General features: G+C 33.5%; 1 protein-coding gene across 2 annotated transcripts in view; it reads left to right on the top strand.

The window, feature by feature from the left end:
• LOC133181767 (protein dispatched homolog 1-like) overlaps positions 1-24,403 on the top strand; it is a 31,413-nt gene extending 7,010 nt beyond the window's left edge. Inside the window, exons 2-6 of one of the 2 annotated variants that reach the window (XM_061316355.1) lie at positions 9,104-9,223; positions 9,589-9,735; positions 18,304-18,427; positions 20,284-20,554; positions 20,644-24,403. In XM_061316355.1, coding sequence (XP_061172339.1) covers positions 9,731-9,735; positions 18,304-18,427; positions 20,284-20,554; positions 20,644-23,606 — 3,363 coding nt within the window. In that variant the 5' untranslated portion in view covers positions 9,104-9,223; positions 9,589-9,730 and the 3' untranslated portion in view covers positions 23,607-24,403. Of the gene's footprint in view, positions 1-9,103; positions 9,224-9,588; positions 9,736-12,683; positions 13,065-18,303; positions 18,428-20,283; positions 20,555-20,643 lie in introns of those variants that run through there. The other variant, XM_061316354.1, reaches the window with a different exon arrangement.
• Positions 24,404-24,990: the final 587 nt, after the last annotated feature.

Here is a 24,990-nt window from a genome sequence, read left to right as displayed (position 1 = left end):
GCCAACTGTCACTAATTGTGTTCCTTTGTGTGTGTTGATAATATCCAGGTTTATCAGTCTATGTATGTGTACTTTGGACTGTGTAATTCAGAGTTATTTCTGGTTAATCAGTCCATGTACATGTATGTGTTTTTTGAATGGTGAATTCAGAATAATTTTTGGTTTTTCAGTGCCCATTTCTGAACTTAGGATGGTGTATTCAGAACTTTCCCTGGGATTATCAGTCTCTGTGTATATACTTTTGATCTGTCTTGAGAATTATTCCTGGTTTATGGCAATTTTTTTTCAAAATTTTTCCTGGTTATCAGTTCCTAAAAGTGTTTTTAAGACAGTAACTTCAGAATTATAATCCCGGTTTATTAGTCCCTCAGTTTGCTGTGCCTAAATGAACTAAAATGACTCCCTTTCATTGGATAACGACTGTCACATGCCTGCTGTCTATATTTCTGTAGATGGCTAGTAACAAAATATAAATGGCAATATCATGAATGTGGCAGACAAAATGATGTTATATTATCCATGTTTAGAGAAAACAAAATATGCTAGCATTAGTTTTCACTTTTAAAAGAAAGGTTACTCATTCACATCATTAAGTATTTGTCAATGCTGCAATTGAATTTATGTAGATTTTGAATTTGTAGCACTCCTTTTCAATTGTACACTGTTATTGGTCCTAATGTCAAAACACAACACTTATGATTAGGTTTGTAAGTGATCGTCTACAGAAATATATCGGATTGATCAATGTGTATGAGATAGTCAACCTGATATATTTCTGTAGACAGTCACTAACAAACCTGAAAAGTAATAGTATCTAGAGTTATTCCCAGTAAATCATCCTTTGCTAACTGCACACTTAGAGAAGTCATAAGGTGTTAGTTTTCTGATCCTATTATCTCATTTTAATCATAGAAAAGCCTTTTCTTGCATTTTTTTAAAGGCATTTGAAGAAGCTAGAATATGGAGAAATGTATGAAGCAATCAAGTGCAGATTTTAATTTCCGAGGACAAGAGATCCTATTGATTTTTGCACAGAGATTGAGCTTTCTCCAATTCTCTTAAGACCAGAAGATGGTCAAGCGTGTCTGTGAATGCAGTACATGTATTAAAAATAAAATACCAGAATCAGCAACAAAAGAACTTGGCAGAATGTCTTAGAGCCATTGAGAAGATGTGTATAGAAATCCTTCTCTTCCTTGTGGCTTGTGTTGCTAATGAGAACCTTGTACTTGTAATGTGTTCAATGGATAATAATTAGAATTAATTAAAGTTTCCTCTCCTGTGACAAATCTAAGGAAAGATTGCCAATGAATCCCCTGGTAGAAGATCAGCTGAAATTGGTAAGAGGAGAAGACCAAAGGGTGAAGGAAATAGCAATACATCCAAGGACATAAAAGTTCAGCTCTGTGATTAAAGTAAGGATGGGATCAGCTTTTTGGTTTGTTATACCTATCTGATAGAAGAATAAAAGGAGGGGCTAAAATTCTCTCAAAGCTTAATAAGGAACCAATCTACCAAATAAGTGCATTTCAATACTCAGAAAAAAAGCCTCTCCCGGTGTAAAGTAAAAAAAAAAAAATATTATTTCTTCTTTAATTTTGGTAAAAAGGATTGCATTTAATAAGTGTTTTAAACCCACCTGAACCAAAGACTTAAGTGAGCATATTCATGCATCGTGTTTATGACCTCATGACATTGTTCCTTCAAACTGTATAATACACATTTATTATATGATTGAACAATTCCCATCTCTCTGATTGGCTGAGATCCAACAATGTTAGAAAAAATAATATGTTATATTGACCTGCATGTGACCTTCCAGGTCAATATAAGGAATTATTTCCAGGTCAATATAGGGAATTATTTATTCTACATTGGACCAAAAATAGATAATCATATAATAAAACAGTTATTGCTGTTATTTTTTTATGTTAATACGATGATTTAGACACCTTCAAAGTACAATATTCACCTCGCCCTTCGGGCTCGGTGAATATTGTACTCTTCAGGTGTCTAAATCATCGTATTGACATCAAAAAACAGCAATAATTGTATATTACTACTCAAGCTGAAATTTTCAAAAATGCATTAAATTAAAGCTATATATGGCTTATCTGAGCTAAAAAATATTAATTTGAGATTAAGTGTAGATGTACATGATATATATGTTATTTACATTCAAATTTTCACTGATTTTGAACTTGAATAATCTCATGTTTCTATGGTTAAACTGAGTTTAAATTTGTTATTTAAAAGTGGAGTCTGCAAATAAATCGGTTGTTGTTTTAAATTTTTGATATCTTTGAAATGCGATAGATTTAAATTGTGTAATTTACAGAAAAGTCCTATCTTTATATAAAGTAATAAAACAAATAGAAAGATCTTTTTAATTTTGGTTATCTGAACTTAACAAAAAATATGCCATATATGGCTTGAATCAGGATTGGTATACCAATATACTTCATAATTTAAATAAATTTTTGGGGTGATATCAGTTGTGTTCTGAGTTAAAACAGTTTTGTTTGTTTGTTCATGTTGTTTGAAGGATTTTTCACTCATTTGTACGGAAGCCCATTAGTGCCAACTTGTATATATAAAGGAAACGCAATATATGAAAGCAAACCTCAATATACAAAGGAAATGCGATATATATAAACAAACCTCGATATATGTAAAGGAAATGCGAAATATATAAACAAAACCTCGATATATATAAAGGAAATGCGAAATATATAAACAAAACCTCGATATATATAAAGGAAATGCAAAATATATAAACAGAACCTCGATATATAAAAAGAGAAATGCGAAATATATAAACAAACATCGGTATATATAAAGGGTAATGCAATATATATAAAGAAAAATTTCCTTCGCCTGACCTTCGTTACACCAGGGATTCGCCATCATCTGATAAACGGCTCCCTGAGCTAGTGTTTGAGTGAAAACGGTAGATATGGCTCAGTTTCAGGATGGTTTTCAGTGTATTGCATTTCTTTATGTGTCTTAATATGATGATTTAAATTAGCTTAAAGTTTATAAATAAGACTGCTTTATTCTTACATTTCAAATGGGGCAGAATAAAATCAAAACTTTTTTGCTCGATATGTTCATTTCATGGCAATAAAAATTTGGGGTATTTTCAATTGAAATATAATTCAGTGCAAAATGCATGTCTGTGGTATCATTATTTAAACAATAAAATGCTTTCTTTGGTTGTTAATACTGAAATTAGTTTCAAAGAAAGTGGCTCCCATTAGCCACGTACCTTAAATCACTTGACTCGACACTAATTTAGTGTTTCGGCGGTGTGATACGAGGTTTATGATTTTTAATTTCTTACAGTTTATGTACTTAGCTGCAAATCCGCCATCATCAGGAGCCTATTTGCACATCTGTTATACAGATTATTTAATTAGTGAGGAGGTGATCATATCACCCAAATTTTTTTTGCGTTTATATGACACAATAGGCAATTCAGAGAAATGCAGTTTTTATCTTTACTAAGAATGTGCCAGTATTTGTTTCAAAGAAAGTTGCTCCCATCAGGTCAAGTGATTTGAGGTACGTTGCTGATGGGAGCCACTTTCTTTGAAACCAATGGGGATATACAAGACTAAGTATATTATTTTTTTAATAGATTTAAATTAATTTGAATTAGGGTATTTAAAAAACTTAACTTGTTAAGAGTCCATGTTTAACATTATTTTCATAAATTCTCGGTTGTGAAACCAAACTTAAGGTAATATAGGGCTAATTTTTTGTAAAACAGTAAACAAGGTACAGTAGTTGTAAAAAGGAAGTTGATAAAAATACATGTAAAGCCAATAAATACACAGAAAATACGATAAACATACTTATTTCATGAATACATAATTAAATGCTCATCTACTCAATTAAATGCATTATATTAAGTAATGCTACAATTACAGTTCATCAATATATACATGTATAAATAAACAAACACTATTAAATAGCACCATTCTGGTGATTCTGGCAAAGTAATACAAGAGTACTGTAAAACTGATTTTCCCCTGCCAGGAGTTAATCTGTATATAATCTTGATGGACAGCTGAGCGACACAGGTCACGCAGTGAAAAATTTTCTCTTTATATATATCGCATTTCTCTTAATATATATCGAGGTTCTGTTTATATATTTCGCTTTTCCTTTATATATATCGAGGTTCTGTTTATATATTTCGCATTTCCTTTATATATATATCGAGGTTTTGTTTATATATTTCGCATTTCCTTTATATATATCGAGCTTTTGTTTATATATTTCGCATTTCCTTTATATATCGAGGTTTACTTTTATATATTGCTTTTCCTTTATATATACAGTTTGGCACTAATGGGCTTCCGTACATTTGGAGATATCATCCCAATCTTTAGGTGAATTCTACAAATTTTGACCAACGCATGGCAGTTTAGGCTGTAACAGAGGGGCTTTTATTGTGCCAGCGCCTACTCTGACACAGGACCAAATGGCCAGTGACTTTCACTTGTAATGACAAAGGAGCAGTCGCCACCTATGTTAAACATCAGGTAATAAATGTTGTGGAACAGGAAAGGAGAAAATGTATGGCTGCATGGACTGCGAATGGAACCTGGGACCCCTGCATCACTATTACCATTACATTCCTCTCTCCTTTAATTGTCTTCCTCCTCGAAGACACAACCCAAGTTCTTATTCTCTCACCTGCAAGTCCAGGGGTGGTCAATAGCACCAAATCTATAACAGGAAAGGAGAAAATGTATGGCTGGACTGGGAATTGAACCTAGGACCCCTGCATCACTAGTCAACTGTCACTGAGCTACCCAGGCCGATATCCACGACCCAAACCATTACAGTTGCATTTGGGAATGCATATTACCAAACAATTGGTGCAAGTTTTCCATCATTTCTGGATGAATGAAAAAGATTTAGCTCCATTCCTAAGTACCAGTTTTACAATGACCAATTGTGCATGGAGGACATCAATAAGAATACTTATAATTTCCTTGGGATAATGCACTTACTGGGATATAATATTCTTAAGTCATTTACCAAACTTACTCCTGTGGATTCTTATCTATAATGAATGATACTTCTTTTGCAAGGTGTGACCACAGTTTTTAGTTTCAATCATATTTATTCTTTAAGTCAAATGGCTCATCAGATTAAACAAGGGATCAGTATATCATGTGTCACACTGTATATTGCACACATGAATAAGCATACCCTACAGTGAACTAGTTACTCTTAAAAAGTGTCTCTCCCCTAAAGGTTAATGCTGGATCAGATTTAAGCTTTCTTAGCCTGCGGCCACTGGTCTTGCTGTGAAAAAGTGTGAAATTTAAGTAGCCTTGACAAGATAGTGAAGGTTTACCAAGTGGTTATAAAACAACTCATTTAACTAGAGTCTGCCTATTGATTTCCAACGCCTACTCATTCATGTCGGTTTAAGGGAATATTTAAACGTAACATAACAGCTTTTTCTCATCATTAAATTTACAGTTGTCTGTGGCTGAATTTCTCTCTGATTGTGTGAATTTCTGTGTGAACATAATTTTTTTTTCCTGGACTGCCAACTATAAACTTTTATTCATTAGCAGGTAATGTTAATTAATTGATCATCATTATTTTTTGTGACACTCTCTAGTGCATTCTGATTTAATTATCTGTCTATAATTAAGATATGTGTTTTGCACCTGTACAAGGTGAAATTTAAGAGCTGGTAGATCAAACATTAACAGGTGATCTGTTAGATTTAACCCAGTCTCACTATGTGTGGGGGTAATGATGGAGGGCCCCCCATAAAACAGCACAGAAACAAATGTCTCACAGAAATGTTTTCTTTTATTATAAATGTCTATTTTTGACATCTAACTTGATTCACAGGTATTCACTTGAAAGGTACATGCAGGTGCCTTATTTATTTATTTTTTTTTTCTAAATAGAATAATAGAAAAAGGTGTATATATTCCAATCATTCAGCTGTTTGCATCATTAATTATAATTAGAGTCTTGGGATTTCTCTTGGTTGGCTAAGCAGAGAAATTCCACCTGTCTGAAAAGAACATTCCAGATTGTCCGGTTTTAAGTTCTCTCCTTTGTCAGTTTCATACAGGATGCATTACATACTTTATTAAATCCACTGTCAATCATCCCATGCTAAAACCTTGATACTTTTTTTCTGATACTGGCAGGTATTTAGGAATTATGTGCATCTCAAGTGGTTTAAGTCTTTCTCATCATGTTTTGTTAGTTTTAATAATAGTTTGAGACATGTATAATTTGAGTATTTATCATATTCTTAGTCAATAGTGCATAGTTTTTTAGTTTCTCATTTAAATCCAAATATGCATGATAGATTAATTGTATGTCCTATATTACCAAAAAGGATCTGACATCTGTAATTTCAAATTCACAATTTTTGTTTAATAGTACATGTATATAAGTGCACCATAAACCATCTCTCCTACTTTCTTTCACAATTTTGTCACTCAAACCTATCTTTGAGACAATTCACTTTTATGATTATAATTTGTCTTTTATTTCAAGCTGTGGGAGTTGTATTAACATTTTTTTTACAGTGACAGTTTGTTTTTTATTTCTCTGTTTTATGCTTAGGTTAATTGCTTGGAAGATGTACAGTGCAGCTGTGCTTCAGAACAGTACAGATATTCTGGCTGTGCATAGAGTGTATTAAAAACCATGAGCAATGTCAGGTCTACATTTTATAGCATATTTAAAATATTTCTTTTTTTATTGTTTTCACCATTTAATGAAATTATTTACTGTGAATTTATATAATTTGTACTAAGTTTGAGTCAAAAGTAAATAGATCAAGAAACTGTTTTTATGATATATTTTGTAATACATATACTAGTAATTAGAAGATAAAAGCAAACATTTAGAATAAAAAGTACTTTAACTTAAATTTTGATAAAATAACTTAAATTTAAATAACTTAAATTTGTTTAACTTAAATTTTGATAAATTGGAGAGATATTTAAGTATGTAAGTGATTAACAATTACATTTAAACCTTTACATTTTATTATTTACATTTTACATATTTTAAACCTTTACATTTAATTATTCTCTCATGGAGTGCACTTCTGGGGTAAATATGGCTGGCTGACTCAGTATCATATAGACATGTAAGGATGAACAATGATACAGTTATGACAGAGGACTTGGAGTGCTCTTTTCTTCTAAAAAGACATCAAAACTGTATACCCTTCAACAATGGCTATATATCATTGAACTTTGGAAAGATAGTATACATGCTGGAATGGGGCATGCTTGCACTGTTTAGGATTTAAATGTCTTTACATTTACAAATGTTGTTATTCCTAGCCCCCCCCCCCCCCCCCCACCCCCCAAGTTAAAATTTTACACATGATAAAAACTAGGAATAGTTTTTATGCAAATATATATTTTAATAAGAAGGTCGTAAAGTTCATTGAAGACGGTAGACAACGATCAAACCATAAAATATTCGTAGATAATTTAATAAAAATTCTGTATTCACCTGTTTTTGCTAGCTAGTTGTGTGAAAAATGGGAGACACAAAGCCAGGAGGGAGAAATAGAATGGTAAACAATGGCAATATTTTTCTGCAGCTTGGTTTTTATGGTTTTGATGGATGCATAGAAATAAGAAGTTGGCTTTTAAATGAACAGTTAGTGACAGAGAGAGTGAAGAGACTGAGCTGACTTTACTTTGTTTTTTTCATTTAATGGTCTTATAAAATGGAATTGAGTGATATGTCAGACCTTTAATTCTGTCTTTGTCATAAATTCTCATGGTGTGTCTAGTACACAGGCTTGACTTGCCTGAAGTTAGTTTTACAACTTGCATAGACCAGTTATTCTGCAGCACAGTGCAGATTGTAATTGCCTCCACACACCCACACATACCCGACAGAAACCCACAGGGAATAACCAAATCAATTCAGGTTGAACAATCGCGGCAATTAAGTACTAATTCTGCAGTTATTTGTATAAATAAAGTTGTATATAAGTACTGGTATATACACTGATTTATAGCCATATTTATAATGAAAGTCCTGCTAAGAGCAGCTTTAAATGGGCACCATAATTTTGTGATGTTTAGACTGTAAACATCAAAGATTATCTTTCAGGAAGGGAATTAATACTTATTTATGATGCCTGTCATTTATTGATATAGTTAATCAAGAATTTCAAAGATATACATATGCATGTACGTCCATAAAGCAGTTATGAATGAACTAAGTGACATAAACATTAGTTGTTGATTATGCATGATATTTTGAGCAAGTAAAAAGAGGATATCCTATTTTCAGAATTGTCAAAGATAGGCTAAGGAAAAATAATGTGCATCTTTTCAGGATGTTGGATCCTATTGAAAAACTTCATCTTACGAAGCTAGAGGTGATATGGTCGGGAAGTACTTATCATGATTAAACTCAGATTACCCATCATTTTAAGGCAGATAATCCAGATTAATAATCACTTTTGACAGGAATCCGCCAAAAGGCTCTCATCAAAATTGAAGTGTAGGCTGCAGTTTTCTCTATCTGTAATTATACTTTGCTACAAATTCTGGCGTACTAATGATAGTCGTTATGTTTTTGACATGCAGTAAGTGACAGTAGTTGTTCTATGTGTGAGTTTTTTTCTTTTGTGGGGTGGGGGAATAAGAATTAGCACAGTGATTATTTTAAATATTTGGAAGATGTTCTGTCTTTGTAATCCTCCTGAAAATTACAATAGATGAATGATTCATTTAACAATATTGAGGCTTGATAATAATGAAGCACCTGCAGATCATAATTTTTTATGTGTCATTAGGACACAGTTTTATATTATTTGTGTCATTATTTCTGTGATAACAGAAGAACATTATTTTGCGTGTGGCCAATAATGTTCATCAAGTTATAATAATAAATTGAGAATCACAAGAAAGCAAAGTTTTGGTTGATTTACTGTATTTAGCTGAAGTAGCATGTTGCAGGCCTTCTGGAGTTGACTTAACATTTTTAATTATTAAGCTTATGTTGCAAATATTGGTTTTGTCACTGGAATTTATTTAGCCATTGAAAGTTCCAAATATGATTTCTGTTGCAGAGCTCTGTTGATGTTGCATACTCTCACAGATTACTGTATGAAAGGGTGACAATCAGTTATAACCACATAGCGCTCATGGATAAATGATGATTCACTTCCTGTGCCCACCAGCAACTTCAGGTAAATAGAGATTTAATGCTTCGGATAAGCAACGTACAGACTGATACATGTATATTAAAACATTTTTGATATAAATTTGATACCTCTCTGAAACCTCAACATGTGATTAAAGGTCATACTAGGTCAGGTTTGAGTGGATAAAGATGTATTTTGTTTAATGCTAGGCCTTGTTCAATACATAAATTTGATGTATGTATCAAGAGTGTCCTTGGTATTTTTGTATCTTTACAATTGATTTTACAAAGAATCTGCAAATGCCTGCGGTGGACAGAACGTCAAAAGATTATAGAACATGTATTTATACCAAGAGTGATAATACTGTTTGTTAAATTGAGTAATTTAATTATAAAAATTTATTTTTATAGACAAATTTGACATGTAATCGTGCATCTTTAATGTCACGCCTTGGAGAGAACTCTTCAAAAGATTGAGAGTGGTTCGTTATGTGGATGATTTCTTCAGCCAGCCTGAAGTTATCTACCAAACATCTGCTATACATAGAGCAACATGAGGTAAAATTAACTTTATTGTTGAACTTTTTTAATATTGAACACATCCTAATGCTTGGTTTTCAGTTGTCTCTGAAGCAACATAGTTTTAATTGTAACATCATATATATACATGTATTATCTTTTAATTAAAATGGTTAAATTCATCAATTCATTAATATAGTTTATTCAGAATATAACTTTGGGAAATACAGCCCATCAGTATACAATAATAACCTATAATTAGTACACATTTTACAATAAGTAAGACTCGCAAAGAGTCTAAAGGGGGGAGGGTTAGACCCCTTATCAAGTAATGATATTGTTGATATTAGGAAATTGTGAATTTGTCGTTGTTTATGAGAGCTGACTACATAAACAAAGGTAGCTTAATTAATGCTCAGGAAAAATTAATTGCATAATTCACAAAATAAAATTCAAAGAAAACAATAAAATGCATTTTAAACATGTTATTTTGTTATTAATATAAAGTGGGCAAAAGCACTTATTTTCCAGTATACGATACAGTAAATTCTTTGCCAGTAATTTTTAAAAAATTTTGATACAGTACAATGACATTGTTACTTGACCATGCAATTCTGTAGGCTATACAGACTGATTGTAACGTAATATGGGCTATGTAGCATGTAGCATGACCATTGAGTTCTATGGGCTTTATAGCATGCCCATCGAGTTCTATGGGCTTTCGAGCCTGTCCTTTAAGTTTTGTGGGCTCTATCCCTGACCATTAAAATCATTATGCTTTATAGCATGACCATTGAATTCTGTAGGCTATAAAGCCTATCTATTGAATTCTCTGGGCTCTTTAGCATGATTGTCAAATTCTGTTGGGTCTTTATAGCCTTACTGTTGAATTCTGTAGGCTATAAAGTCTGACCATTGTTTTGTGGGCTAAATAAACTGACCATTGTTCTATGGAGTATATTCTAAGCCAGACCATTATTTGTAGACTGTAAATATTGCCTGGCCATTATGTAGGGATTGTGAGTTGGTTTATTAGTCTATAGTAGACACAGTTGATAATTTGCACTCCTCAGAGACAATCAGCAATTACTGCCACAAATTGATTCTAAATATAATCCTGTGTAATTTTTTTTTCATTGCCACTCAATGGGGGTCACCTGTCAGTGTTAGCATGACATAAAATGGCTAAATCATTTTTATATCTTATACCTTGTCTTAACTGGATAGTGTTAAATTTGATGCTTGTGTTTCATGCAACATTGTTGATGCTGTTTTTGTGTCACCTGTAGAGCAGAGCGACACTTTAATAGGGATCACTTTACCCGGCATCTGTCTGTCTGTCCATCTGTCATACCTTATATCTGGAGAACTATTTGATATTTTACACAGATATTGCTTGGCACTATGGTTTTTGTAAATTACCATTTTTACTGAACTTGTGACCCTTGACCTTGACCTTTGACTTACTTTTCAAAATAGTTCATTGTGTGATATACAGCATATTTTTGACATTTAAGAGGTAAGTCTATGCTGTTAAGCATGTGCACGATTTGTCATTTAACATTGTGAAAAAAAAGAGCATTACAATCCACTTGACCTTGGCCTTTTACCTACTTTGCCAAAAATACTCTGGGCAGTTTAATTTAACTTGTGACTATTGAATTTTTTAGAGGCATGGTTTTGATAATTAGCATTTATACATGCTTATGAGCTCATGATACTGTACTTTGAAACTGTATGATATTCAGTTACCACACAAACTTATATTTAAATACTATGAAAATACATCTGAATCGGTATTCCATAAAGGATTGTGTAGACTGACAATTGCAATAAAGAGAGACTGAAATTACTTTTGGAGGATTGTTGGAAATATATTAATAAAATGATAAATAATTATTTCTAATAATTTTGATTTTTTAATTATTCATTTGAGGGTTAGGGAACCATATTTTCTTTTATTGTCAGATTCTAACGCAGTCTCGGAGCCTTTTTTTTCTGAAGGCATACAGGAACAATCATGTTAGTAGTTATATAGCTGACCACTCTTAGATTTATTTACATATTTAATGAAGCTAAAAGCAGGTGACACATGCTTTCCTTGGAACATTAGTTTTTCAGATTCTATTTGCTTTGTGCATGCATGTTTGTGTGTGTCGGCCTTTCAATATCCGACTGAAATCATAATTGCACTGGCCAAAATATTTGATGGAAAAAATTATATTTTTTGTAAAAGTTCCACATGTTTCTAATATTTAATTTTGATAGCCCTGTGTATGTGCATTTTTCCGACTGAAATCATAATTGTACTGGCCAAAATATTCGATGGAAAAAATTATAATTTTTGTAAAAGTTCCACATGTTTCTAATATTTTATATTAATAGCCCTGTGTATGTGCATGTGTGTGCGTGTTTGCTTGTTTTTTTTTTATTATTATTATTACAACACAATTGGTGTCATTACTTGAAGTACAATTGGAAATATAGTATATTATCAAAACTTTCCATGTATTTTGTATCCTATTTAAAGAACACTCCTTTGCTATTGTTGAAGTGTTGGCAAAGAATCCCTTTGATATATTTTGTACACCTTGTGAGCTGGTTGAAATGGTTACCAGGAATAACCTCGCAGCTGAGTAGAGTTAATGATTAATCCTGGTTTTAACTCAGGCTCATTGCTTCTGTGATGAGGAAAGGTTTGCAGCTTTAAGGGAATTAGCACGTCAGCTTCCTTCTGATTCCTGGGGAGATAGAATTAGCTATAAGTATCAGCAATTACCTGTGACCACCTTCCTTATGGGATGGAGCAAATTTGGATCAGATTATTCCTTTCAGACAGATCAGAAGTTTGTAGGTGATTATGCTCTGGAATTTATTCCCAATTCTATCTTTTTTTCATGTGGAGCTGACTTTATATGATGCATTTGTCTATTGACAATTATGGTCGGTGGTTTATACTCTCCAGTATTTGTATATGAGTTATGAATTGCTTACTGTAAAGTGATTAACAATGGCAGATTCATTGATGGTTTTCTCCTCCATTAATTCGGATTACTTTATGATTTTCTGCAGAACAGAGATGAATAGTATTAAGACTGATGAAATCCACATGTACTAGCATTACACTGCTTTTTTCCCCATTGCATACCAAGGTGAAAACTTTTCCTTGTAAGTGTTGACAAATACTTAAAAATTTGGAAGGATATGTTAAATGTAAACCATAAAGTGCTGGCAGTTTCCTGTCCGGGCCAGGGGTCGTGAAACATTTAAATATCATGCTAACATTCAAGGACTTTGTTTCTCATGGGTTTATTGCAGTAGACATGTCTCTTTGAGTTTACTCTGGATTTTTACTTCAGAATGACAAGGTAGGACAATGCTATAGATTTTTATATTGGAAAAAAGTTCAAGTGAACTTTATTATCTTTATAGCTGGCCTATGAGTAATCCTCGACTTGTGGTTACTGGCAACAGAGGGACTCCATCATCAAGTTAACAAGCACTTGTCTAATTTTTATTAAGAATAAATTAATATATATAGTTACATTGTATTATTCATATAAGTTTATGGAATGTGATTCACATAAACAAATTCTTTTTGTCATTGGAATACTCTAAATCTTTATTTACTTCAAAATTAATTGATTAATTATAAAAGAATTTGTTACTTCATTTAATTTAATTAAGAGAAGAGCATAATACCTTTTTGGTTTCCCTTGATTCAAAGCAATTGAACACTTGTTTTATATACAAGTAAATCATTAAGGTGGTAGGTTATTGAAGTAACTGCTTACTTTAAATATGTTTGAAGACATACTCTTGGTAAATAATTTTATTTTGCTGCCAGAGTTAAGATGAAGAAAAAATGTAAAAAAAATGTTTTGTACAAAAGCAACAAGATTATTTTTTTCATAGTAGGGACAATCTTATCTTTTTCGTTCTTTTTTTGGTTGGTCACAAAAAGAGAACTAAAATTTAGTTTACATGTACAGGTCTGTTTATCCTTGGTAAGATAAATGATATTCAATCTAATTTATCTCATAATATGATTAATATGTTAGTTTGGAGTTTATGAATGAGAGTTACATAGGAAAAAATGATTTTGCAATTAATTTCTCATTTAATTGAGGCAAGCTACTGACATATAAGTCATTATTTTAAAGATTAATCAAATACCCCATTTAGCAAATTTAACAGTCACGATAATGTCCTTGTTTGTAAATGCAACCGTCATTGGGTGGTTTTTTGTCTGACACATTCCATATTATTAATTGTTAGGTCATTGCTTTTATACTAAATTTGATATACAGAGTACTTCTTCTAACTGATCAATGCATAGGGCTCACGATGGATGTGACAAGTCAACAGGGGATGCTTACTCCTCCTAGGCACCTGATCCCACCTCTGGTGTTTCCATTATTTGTTTTGTTTACTGGATGTGTGAGATTCATCACTGTTTGTTATCTTCAACTTTTACATTACAATCATTAACAATCAATATGGACACAAAAATAAATACAGAAATTAGTAAAATTAAGGAGTTAATGCATGCAAATTTCATGTACTGCAAATTCTTTACTATTACGGTAAAAAATACCTTGCTTTGGAATTTCCAAAAAACATATAATTTTAAAAACTGTATTTTGATGACTGTATTCATAATCATGTTTATGAAATATATTGCAGCTTTGTAGCTTTCACACATGATACATGTATCTATTTATGTAGTGTAGTGTTTATCACAAGATCAAACTTAAATGACCTCATCTTTTCCCCAGAATAGAAACACTCAAGCTGAATTTAGATATTGAAAGAAAGGAAAGGAGTTTCATCATTTGATGTGATTTAGAAAGGTAGAGGACAACTAAGCCACATTGATCTTCGCAAGAAAAGATCTCAACTCTTGACAGTTCAGTATTGATCTTGGGTTTCAGTGGCTAGTTAGTTAATATTAAGTTTTAAATTGTCAGGGTTGTATAAGGTTTTAAGGGCTATTAATTTGAGGTTACCGTGGCAGTATGAGTTGAATGAGGTTTTTGAAGGGATTATGATTATGATCTAGTTTGAGCTTTTGGAAGGACTTAAATTGTTATATTGTTGTGTGAGTTATATAAAGTTTTTGAGGGGCTTGTGAACTGAAAATGTTTAAAGGTTTGGTGTCAGTAATTTACATATAAACAATAGGGTAATGTGCAGAAGGTGAACTATAAATAGAGAGATGATCTGAACATGAACATCTGACTCATTCCTATTTGAAGCTTATCATGAAAAAATAAAGGGATTAACTCAGAAGTGTAAAAAACATAATCTGTGATCTATCTATGAGCTATGATCTTAATTTTAAAACAATACTTCTTAAGATTAAATATAAGTATCTATAACCACAATAACCATTTTGGTCACTTAGGTCTGCAAACAAGAGTCTAGCTTTTATAGGAACTTGTATAGGGCTATAGTATTTGTCATACCAGTCTTCCACGCAAGCGAGTTAAGGCTAAGTATAGACGTTTCTATGAAACTGAACTAATTAAAACGCATAAGGGCTATACTTATTATACAGAAAAGGTTAAAACTTATTTTCTAATGCAAACTTGGTACCTGCGACAAGTGATAGCCAGTACATATTATGACGTCATATTATGACGTCATTGCTCTCTACTACACAAAGTTATAAAGAACATCATCAAAAAAGCTTCGGCGCAAGGGCATACCCTATTTATTTTTACAGAAACAGGCTCTAATTAGAAGCAGAATATTCCAAGGATTTGTGATATTGCTGCACAAATGTCGACAGATCAATAGTTTAGTTACTATTTGTAAAGTTTTGAGTTGAAACGGGATAAAAATTCACAGTCCAGCGTAAGTTTCCTCAAATTTTTATCTAACAAGAAAGTGCATAGGATTTGTGCAGCACTTTTATTAATCTTTAGAATATTCTTCGCTGTATTATACATTATTTACTTAAAATTAAATAGGGTATGCCCTTGCGCCAAAGCCGTTTGTTGATGTGTTTTATTAAGTTGAGTTCTAAAGAACAATGACGTCATAATATGACGTCATAATGTGCATTAGCTATAACATGCCTTGGGAACTAAGTATGTATAAGAAAATGAATTTTAGCTTTCCCTGTATAATAAATATACCTTATTTGCATTTTTATTAGCTCATTTGCATAGAAACGCCTATACCTAGCCTTAAATCACTTGCACATTCTTCTATCTGTCCATCTTACTTTTGATTTAGCTTAGTCTCAAAGATACTTTTAAAAATATTTTTAGTGTACAAAGATATATATTGGTGAAAGCAATTTCTAATCTGTATCTTATTTTCTGACTTTGCCCATCCCTAAGACTTTGACCTACAAGTATTTCAACCATACCTACTTAAGAGGTTAAATATAGATTCCTAAACTACATAAAAATTCTTATAAAGAAAGATACAAAGCAGGTTCCAGTAAATGTTTTACCAAGACTCTTTCTTTACTCCTCACTAAAATATTATCATCAGTGAACATGGTGAAGGAGGAACTTCAGGAGTACTGTACACAACAATATGAGAAGTGATGTTAATCAGATATGGATGCTTAAAAACTCCAGGAACTTTTAGAAAAATTGATACATGTATCACGAAATTTTACCAAATCAATACAAATGTAACATCAAAATGTATGACTTTTCAACACTTAATTCAACCTTTCCTCATGATAAAAATAAAGTCGAGGCATTTTGACATCATAGACAGCTGCTTTTTCAGTAAGGAACTCATTAATTTACTCAGTACCTTGTTATTGGTCATTTACAAAATTATTTTGTTAAAAAACATTCTGATTGTACACACAAGTACTCCAAAGTTGATATTAAAAAGATGCTTGAGTTTCTGATTGACAATATCTATGTAAGCTGTTGGAATTCTCATGGATGCTAATTGTGCCCAGTTATTAGCAGACTTATTTTTGTATTCATACAAAGCAGAATTCAAAAACTTCTACATGAAAAGAAGAAGTCTCTTGCTGTGGCCTTCAATTCAACATTTATATACCGGTAATGTTTTGTCAATTAACAATATTGATTATCATTCCAACGTTGATTCCATGTATCCCTAACAATCATGGTGTCTTCAACTTTTCAATCGTCAACTTCCCTTATTTTAGCAATATACCATTATCACCTGCATATAGAGTTAAAGTCTCCCATTTGATTCGATATGCAAGAACATACTCTTATGTATAAACAATTTCTAAAATGAGGTAAGCTATTGAGAAAAAAGCTGATAGTACAAGGATAACAACTGTCTCGTTTAAAATCAACATTTCACAAGTTCTATGGTTGATACAGTGACCTTGTCAGCAAATACAATTTGTCTTCAAATTGAATGTAAACTGACGTTTTTCATACAAATTGTTAGGCCATCATTTTCACTGAATTGTCTATAGATATTTTGGTTTTCCTGATCATGAATAGGAGCACACAGTGGCTGTGACTGGTCAACAGGGAATGTTTACTCCTCCATGGCACCTGATCCCACTTCTGATGTTTTTAGAGGCCTATGTTTGCTCTTCCAATATATTTTGTTCCAATGGACTTTTGAGCTTGATTACTGTTCGTTATATTCATATTTCAAATACTTTATTTTTTTCCCGCATAGCGCATTGGTTAGAGTGTTTCCTCTTGAGTTGCGGTGTAAGGAGTTAGTCCTTACATCGCGGGTTGGAATCCACTGTGGAACGTGAAGACCGGTCCTTTGGATAAGACCAAAGAAACCAAGGTTCTGTGTCGCAGTAGGTGCTGGCACGAAAAAGATCCCTCATATTCAATGGCCCTGAGTGCCGAGTATAGGTCAAAGTTTGCAGCCCTTTACTGGGAAATGGTGGCATTTCCATATGAGTGAAAAATTATCAAGAGGGACGTTAAACAATAAACAAACAAACAAAACATATACTACCGGTACATTTAGAGAGAATGAACCATGAATTATTGAGACATCATTTAGCTATTATATAGATATGACAAATCAACACTTATTACATACCATGCTATAAGAGACAACTCTACTAAAGCTATCAGGGTTGTACACTATGTATATGGAAAATCATTTTTTCTTAATTGAACCATATTTTACCATAGCTCAGACTGAAGAAAACAAGAGTACAATTTGGCAGAACATTAATGTCCTATGGATGTATTTCTTAAATTAAACAATTACTCTGTCAGTTCTGAGAAACAGAACTTGATGGATAGCAAGTTTTAAAGATTATTTTGTATACTTAATGTCCATACTGAGTTATATTCATTTGGTTAAAAAAAATTAGGAAAAAATAATTATTATGATATTAATATACATTTGCAGATGCTTCTTTGGGACAATTTTTTTGTCATTATGTACGAGTTTATACAAGTATATACGTGTACATGTACCTCTATGTAATCATTGAAATTACTTCACAGATATGCTCTGCTTAATGTGCATCCCTTAATATATCCTCATGTAATTGTTATTATTTTACAGGTATGCCTAGCTTACTGCACACTACCCCTAATAACTGTAATTATATTACAGATATGCTCGGTTAATTGCCCATTACCCCTAATAACTGTAATTATATTACAGATATGCTCGGTTAATTGCCCACTACCCCTATGTGATCATTGTGAGCATCCTTTGTTTGGCTGTTGTTTGCCTGGTGCTGTGTGTGACAGTGGTGGAACTACCAAACTTCCAGGATCCTAGAGCAGTAAGTGCCAACATTTGCTCACTGCAAGTAACCATTATCATCCATGTTTGTTTTTCAGCATCAACATGTATGAATAATATGTTAAAAACCTACACGAGCTCTCCCCTCAAGACCCATAAACCATTCTCAACTTGCTTTAAACACGTTAAATAGAATTTTTTATTAGAAACTGTAGTTCAGACTCAAAATGTTCCTAAATTCAGTTGCAGTTGAGGACCAAAGGGGCCCAGAATGGCTCCAACAATGGATATAGGAATAATATAGAAGATAAAAAAAAGAGGCCCATGGGCCACAATGCTCACCCAAGCCACTTTGGCCCGGCTGTTCTTGAAATCAGCAGATTTAAAAAAAAAATCCCTCCTTAATTTTGACTCTGTATTGTGGACCAAAATTTAACCCAAAGAGAGCTTTGATTTAATGGAAGTTGAATCCAAACAACATTTGGATGACTCAGTATCTGAATATGATCAATATAGCTCTGCTGTTTCATTGAAGATTTTTTCCTGTATAATGCATTGATTAAAATTTGGATTGTTGATTTCATCCAACCCTAACCCCATATTGACTCATAATTTAAAAATAAAATTATCCACATTTAACTTGGGTATTTTTGCTTTTATAATATAATATAGTGTGATCTTGCCACAAATACTCTCATTTAAAACTGTGATCCCCTAGTATTGAAGCCTCAACCTACTCCAGAGGGCCGTAATCTGAACAAACTTGAATCTAATTACTTTAGGATGGGACTAAAAATAACTTTGATCTCTTATTGTGACCTTGCCCTCTCCCCAGGGACCATGATTTGAATAAACTTAAATCTACACTACCTGAGCATGCCTCAATAAATATGACTAATCATGGCTCTGTATGCTCATATTCTAAAGAGAAGATTTGTAAAGATTTTTTCCTATAAATTCCCATGTAAAACTTTGATCCCCTGTTATGGCTCCACTCTCCCCCAGGGACCATGATGTGAACAAACTTGATCCTCATTACACGAGGATGCATCCATATTCACATGTATTTATAATTTCTGAAGATGTTTTCCTGTATATTCCCATGTAAAACTTTGATTGCTTAATGTGGCCTCAACCTACCCTGGGGGGTCATGATTTGAACAAATTTGAATGTACACTACCTATGGATGCTTCTGCATTCATATTACTAATCAGGGCATTGCTGTTCTTGAGAAGATTTTGAAAGATTTTTTCCTTATATATTCTTATGTGTAATTTTGATCCCCTGTTGTGGCCCCACTGTAACCCGAAGGTACATGATTTGTACAAACTTAATCTACACTATGTAGTGAAGCTTTTAAGCTTTTTAAGTTTTATCTTTTGTGGCCTAATGATTCTGGAGGTGAAGATTTTTTGAAGATACCATTAAATTTTCACTAATTCTTAATTATCTCCCCTTGAAAAAGGGTGTGACCATTCATTTGAAAAAAAAAAATTGAAAATTTGAATATCCTGCCCTGAAGGATGCTGTGAACTAAGTTTGGTTGTAATTGACCCAATGTTCACGAGAAAATGATGAAATTATGAAAATTTAATGATGACAGACAACAGACAAATTTTGATCAAAAAAGCTCACTTGAGCCTTTGGCTCAGGTGAGCTAAAAAGTCTTCTTTTGAATTACATAGCCATAAAGCATCAAATTAATATGCTTTTACGTACATGTAGAGAATAAAGTCAGGTTCATTCAAATTATGATCTTAATGTCAGAGTGAGGATAAGTCAGGTTTAGGGAGGGGAGTTGTTATAAAATTGTTCTACATGTCAATTCCATAGAGCTTAAAGTAGTAAAGAATTTTTTTTCAATCTTTCATTTGTGGAATTTACCATTATAACAGGGATTTGAACCAAGAGGAACTGATATTGCAAACAGAATTATTGCATATAACAACCTGGTGGAAAATCGAAATGGAAAGATTTCAATCAAACCAGGACCTAAGTGGGGCCATCATAGGAGTGAACCTGATACCATACATTATATCACAAAAAACCAGACTAGACAGAGAATCACAAGGTCAGAAAGGAGGCTAACAGAGCAAGCAGATAGGCATGATATTGAGGACAGAAGTACTCATCACCAAAAACAGTCTTATTTCTGCAATATTGAAGGTATATCAACTTATTAGCCTGATTTGCTTTTCTTTGAGAAAGAAAAAATAATTACAATATTTTTGTTTCATCAATTTTTTTTTTTTCAGCCAGCTACTTTTCATTCTTTGCACGGATTGTCTTCAGTAGTGCTGATGGCAGTAACTTGTTTACTGCTTCCAAGCTGAAAGAGATGTGCCATATTGAAGACCACCATATTCGAACACATTCCACTTTCACAGCAAATTGTCAGACACAGAGTAATAAACAATGTTGCCTAAGCTGGTCTCTCGGTAACTATGTTGCTATGTTGTCAGGCAAGAGTAACTGTTCTTCCATCACTGACCAGGATGTTAGAAAAGTTGAAGAATTGTTGAGATTTTGTGCTGGACACTACTACAACAAGACTCTGAATCCCACTTGTGACACAGACCAAGGATCCCGCTATTATTGCTCAGGTATTCCCAAGGAGTGTGTAGAATTCCAGTCAGTATACAATATTCTTCACCATATAGCAGATGTGAACTTTATCCATCCAGACAAAGAAAACCAAAAATTGTTTTTAACATATGCTATAATGTACTTGCCCCTGGTGGGCGGAGTTGACTCAGTAAAGCTATTTCAACACATCGAATCATGGCCAAAAGACTTTGGCAATGAAGTTCGTGTCACTGGTGCTAATTTTGGAATTAAGGGTACATTATTTAGTCAGCATTTGATTGCAGATAGCATGTGGCTGCTGGTATCTGGCATTATTATTTTTTTGGTGATATGGTTGTATAGTTTATCTATTTTCATTACAGTTATGACTTTCTTTATGATGTTTTGGTCTCTGGAGATAGCCTATATTTTATACATGCTGGTCTTTCGTATTGGTTTCTTTCCGTATATGAATCTCGTTGCTGTTATTATAATTCTTGCCATTGGAGCAGACGACGTCTTTATTTATTGCAGGGTGTGGAGACTGGCCAAGTCTGTGCGTAATAATGGTAACCTTGAAAAAATTGTATCGGACACTTTACGTAACGGAAGTGTATCGATGTTTGTGACGAGCCTGACCACAGCCGCTGCCCTGTATTGTAATGCATTCAGTTCCATTACTTCCATTAAATGTTTCAGTATCTATGCGGGAACTGCTGTTTTGTGTAACTTTATTCTTGTTGTTACGTGGATGCCGGCGTCCATTGTTATTTATGAAAAATGGTGCAACTGTGAAAAACTTTATAATCCCGAACTATCTTCAAGAAAAAATGTGTGCTTTTATATTTGTAAACTACCACAGCAAGCATATCATAAATTCTCAGAGTGCAGCAGGATCCTGTTTGAAAAACTCCTTCCGTTTCTTGTAATTCGCGCTAGATTTATATGGTTAGTGATTTTTAGTTTGTTAGGAATTCTCGGTATAGTTGTTATATTTTTTTACCCTAAACTAAAACTTCCCACTTCAGAGAAATTCCAAGTATTTTCTTCAAATCACTTAATGGAGAAATATGACTTCGTTTTGAATGATCAGTTCTGGTTTGAAAGACAACAACGAAAGCAAGAGATTCTTCCGTTACGGTTCGTGTGGGGGGTCAAAGCGACTGATACCGGGTCTTGTCTGGACCCCACTGATAAAGGAGACATCGTCTTTGATGAGCATTTTGATCCTACGACCCAGGAGGCTCAATTATGGATGCTCAATTTTTGTCAGGATTTGCGTCAAACAGATTTCTATCAAAACGTCGGTGGTTTTGAGCAGACAAATTGTTTCTTCGAATTCTTTAGTCTTTTTATGCAGCAGCCATGTTCCCTAGACTTTCACAATCAGAGACCCTGTTGTAATTACACTACAAGTCTAATAAAGCCCCATGACATAATGCAGTGTGTTCCAGTTTACATTCCGTCTTTGATAAACTCTCCAAGTGTTATCTATAACTCTTTTACTTCTGGTCCAAGATTTACAAATGGCAGATTCAGTGCCTTGATCATTGAGTTCTACAGCAACTTTCATTTTACTACATCCTTTCACGATATGTCTAATTTTTACAACAAAGTGGAACAGTTCTTTCAAGAGAAATTAAAATCAGCCCCACCCGAGGTCAAACATGGCTGGTTTGTAAGTGAACTTGACTTTTTCAGTCTCCAGAAAAGTCTTAGTGAAGAGACTCCTGTGGCTTTGGGAATCTCTCTCTTCATCGTTACTGTTGTGACTTTTCTGACAACACTAAATGTTCTGATTAGTGTTTTTGCCATTGTGAGCATCGCTTTTGTAATGTTTGTCACCATTGCAGCGCTGACATTGTTGGGCTGGGAGCTGAACATTCTGGAGTCTGTTGTAATCACAGTAGCAGTGGGACTTTCCATAGACTTGACATTACACGTTGGAGTATCTTTTCGAAACTCGCCTGATCTCAGTAGCGAACTCCGTGTAGCGTCCACTACTAGTAAACTCGGTGGAGTCGTTACAATGGCAGCTACAACTACATTCCTAGCGGGGGCGCTGATGATGCCGTCAACCGTTTTGGCATACCAAAAATTTGGCACCTTTTTGATGATCATTATTTCTATCAGCTGGACCTACGCAGTGTTTTTCTTCCAGTCTCTCTTATGTGTATTAGGACCTCATGGAGGGTTTGGACAATTCCACTGGCCCTCGGCAAAATTCTGCCACAGAACCGACAGAAAACATGTAGACAAGACAGTGTATTTGACTACCGAGTCCTCGTCTGGTTGTTACCCACCGTCGAGCAGCTTCAGCGAGCCGTCGCAAGACATAGAAATCATTTCGAACACTCCGAAACCTTCATTGTTCCAACACCGACGGTCCCGCTCCCGGGGGCATTATATGAAAGCGCACACACGAAGTGACAGTCCTGAGTCCAATAATTCAGAAAGAAAGGAGAGTCAGGTTAAATTCTCAGAAAGCTGTGAAATAGCAAATTCTTCTCCTGAGATAATAGATGACAAAAGAACGTCACGGACTGATGATTCTGTGTTTAAGGAATCGAGAGCGGATAACGAGGTAGAAGGTTGTAGCCAGTCTTTCAAACCGATTCCGATCGAAATTCATTTCAGAGAAAGTTTGACTTGATGTTCGCGATATAGATGTGATATTACCATTATAATTACTCTGGTTACAAAGAGTTGTACATTCCTTTTACATTAGCCTAAATTTTAGTTAGTTTTTTTTCTTTATTCAAACTGCAGTATGTTACTTGAATGACACTGTTGAATAGAATTTAGCCAATGCTATAATTAATTATTAATTTAGTATGGATATTAAAATTCTCTACATTTCCAAAATACCCATGAGGTTGAAATAGCTGATTGGTAACATTACAGAGTGGGATTGATGCCTTTGGATTTATTTTTATGTACTGGAGGTTTTTGTTACTCTTTTGGAGATCTGACGTAATATTTTTATTACTGAAGTATACAGACCCTAGAATACTTGATTGACCTTTTAGTATTTTTATACGGATTGTAGGTTTAAAACAGGTACTTTTAGTTGTTTTTTTGTTTGTTGAATACGTAAGTGGATACTGAGTCTGTACATTGTCTTTCTGACATATTTTCTATTTATCAATAAAAATCTGCATTATGACTACTTTAAAGTAGAAAGTATGTCAGAAAAACGATATGTTTAGATACTTATTTATTTTTATCCTGTCATTAATATCGCGCATTGATTAGCTTTACTAATTCATTAAACAGTTTCTGCATTGTAATGCTAACTTAAAATATGTTTATTTTATAACGCAAGATTACACATGTTATATTATTTGTTATTGTTTACCGTTTTATAAAATCATTATTTTGTTTTGTTGTCCTATCTTGCCGGGAAATTTGTTTAGCGCCATCAGTCTAGTTCTAGTTATATACAAAGTGATTGATTGTTTCATTTATAGATTTTTAAGAAACTGAAACAAAAATAAAGTTTCTACCTCATAAAATTACTATTATATCCTCATACACAAACACAATATGTGCACATGGAGAAGTTTTGAAAACTGGGTTAGTGACGGCATATTTATCTTACTGCTTTAAAAAGCAGATAAATGATGAATGCCCAACAGTCTGGTCATTTCGTATCATCCTGAGTGTTTTCTTGTTTACGGCAATATGGTCCATATCGTTCCTAGTTTTCATTTTCCTCAAAGTGTTTTCTTTACCTTCTCATTTCTTTTGGAAAGAAGACTTGCTTGCGGAACACTGATGCCTAAAAATTCTTAGAAGGTGAAAGTCAAGAGGTCACAGATGTGGGTATCTAATAGAAGATCTTGTCTCAAGGAATACTTATATCAAATATGAAAACCATAGCACAAACCATTCAAAAGTTATGGCTAAGGTTAAAGGTTTTCGAAAGAAGGTCAACTCCAAGGCCAAAAGTCACAAATGTTGGAATCCAAGGAAAGTCTTTGTCACAAGGAAAGCATATTTGAAACATTAACGCTCTTGCACCATCTGTTTCAAAA

Source organism: Saccostrea echinata, unplaced genomic scaffold (assembly GCF_033153115.1).
Source record: "Saccostrea echinata isolate AGI-Se365-2 ecotype Australia unplaced genomic scaffold, CSIRO_AGI_Sech_v1 ptg000009l, whole genome shotgun sequence".
Taxonomy (NCBI): domain Eukaryota; kingdom Metazoa; phylum Mollusca; class Bivalvia; order Ostreida; family Ostreidae; genus Saccostrea; species Saccostrea echinata.
Note: the sequence above shows the minus strand (reverse complement) of the source record. Positions and strands in the feature narration are given on the sequence as shown.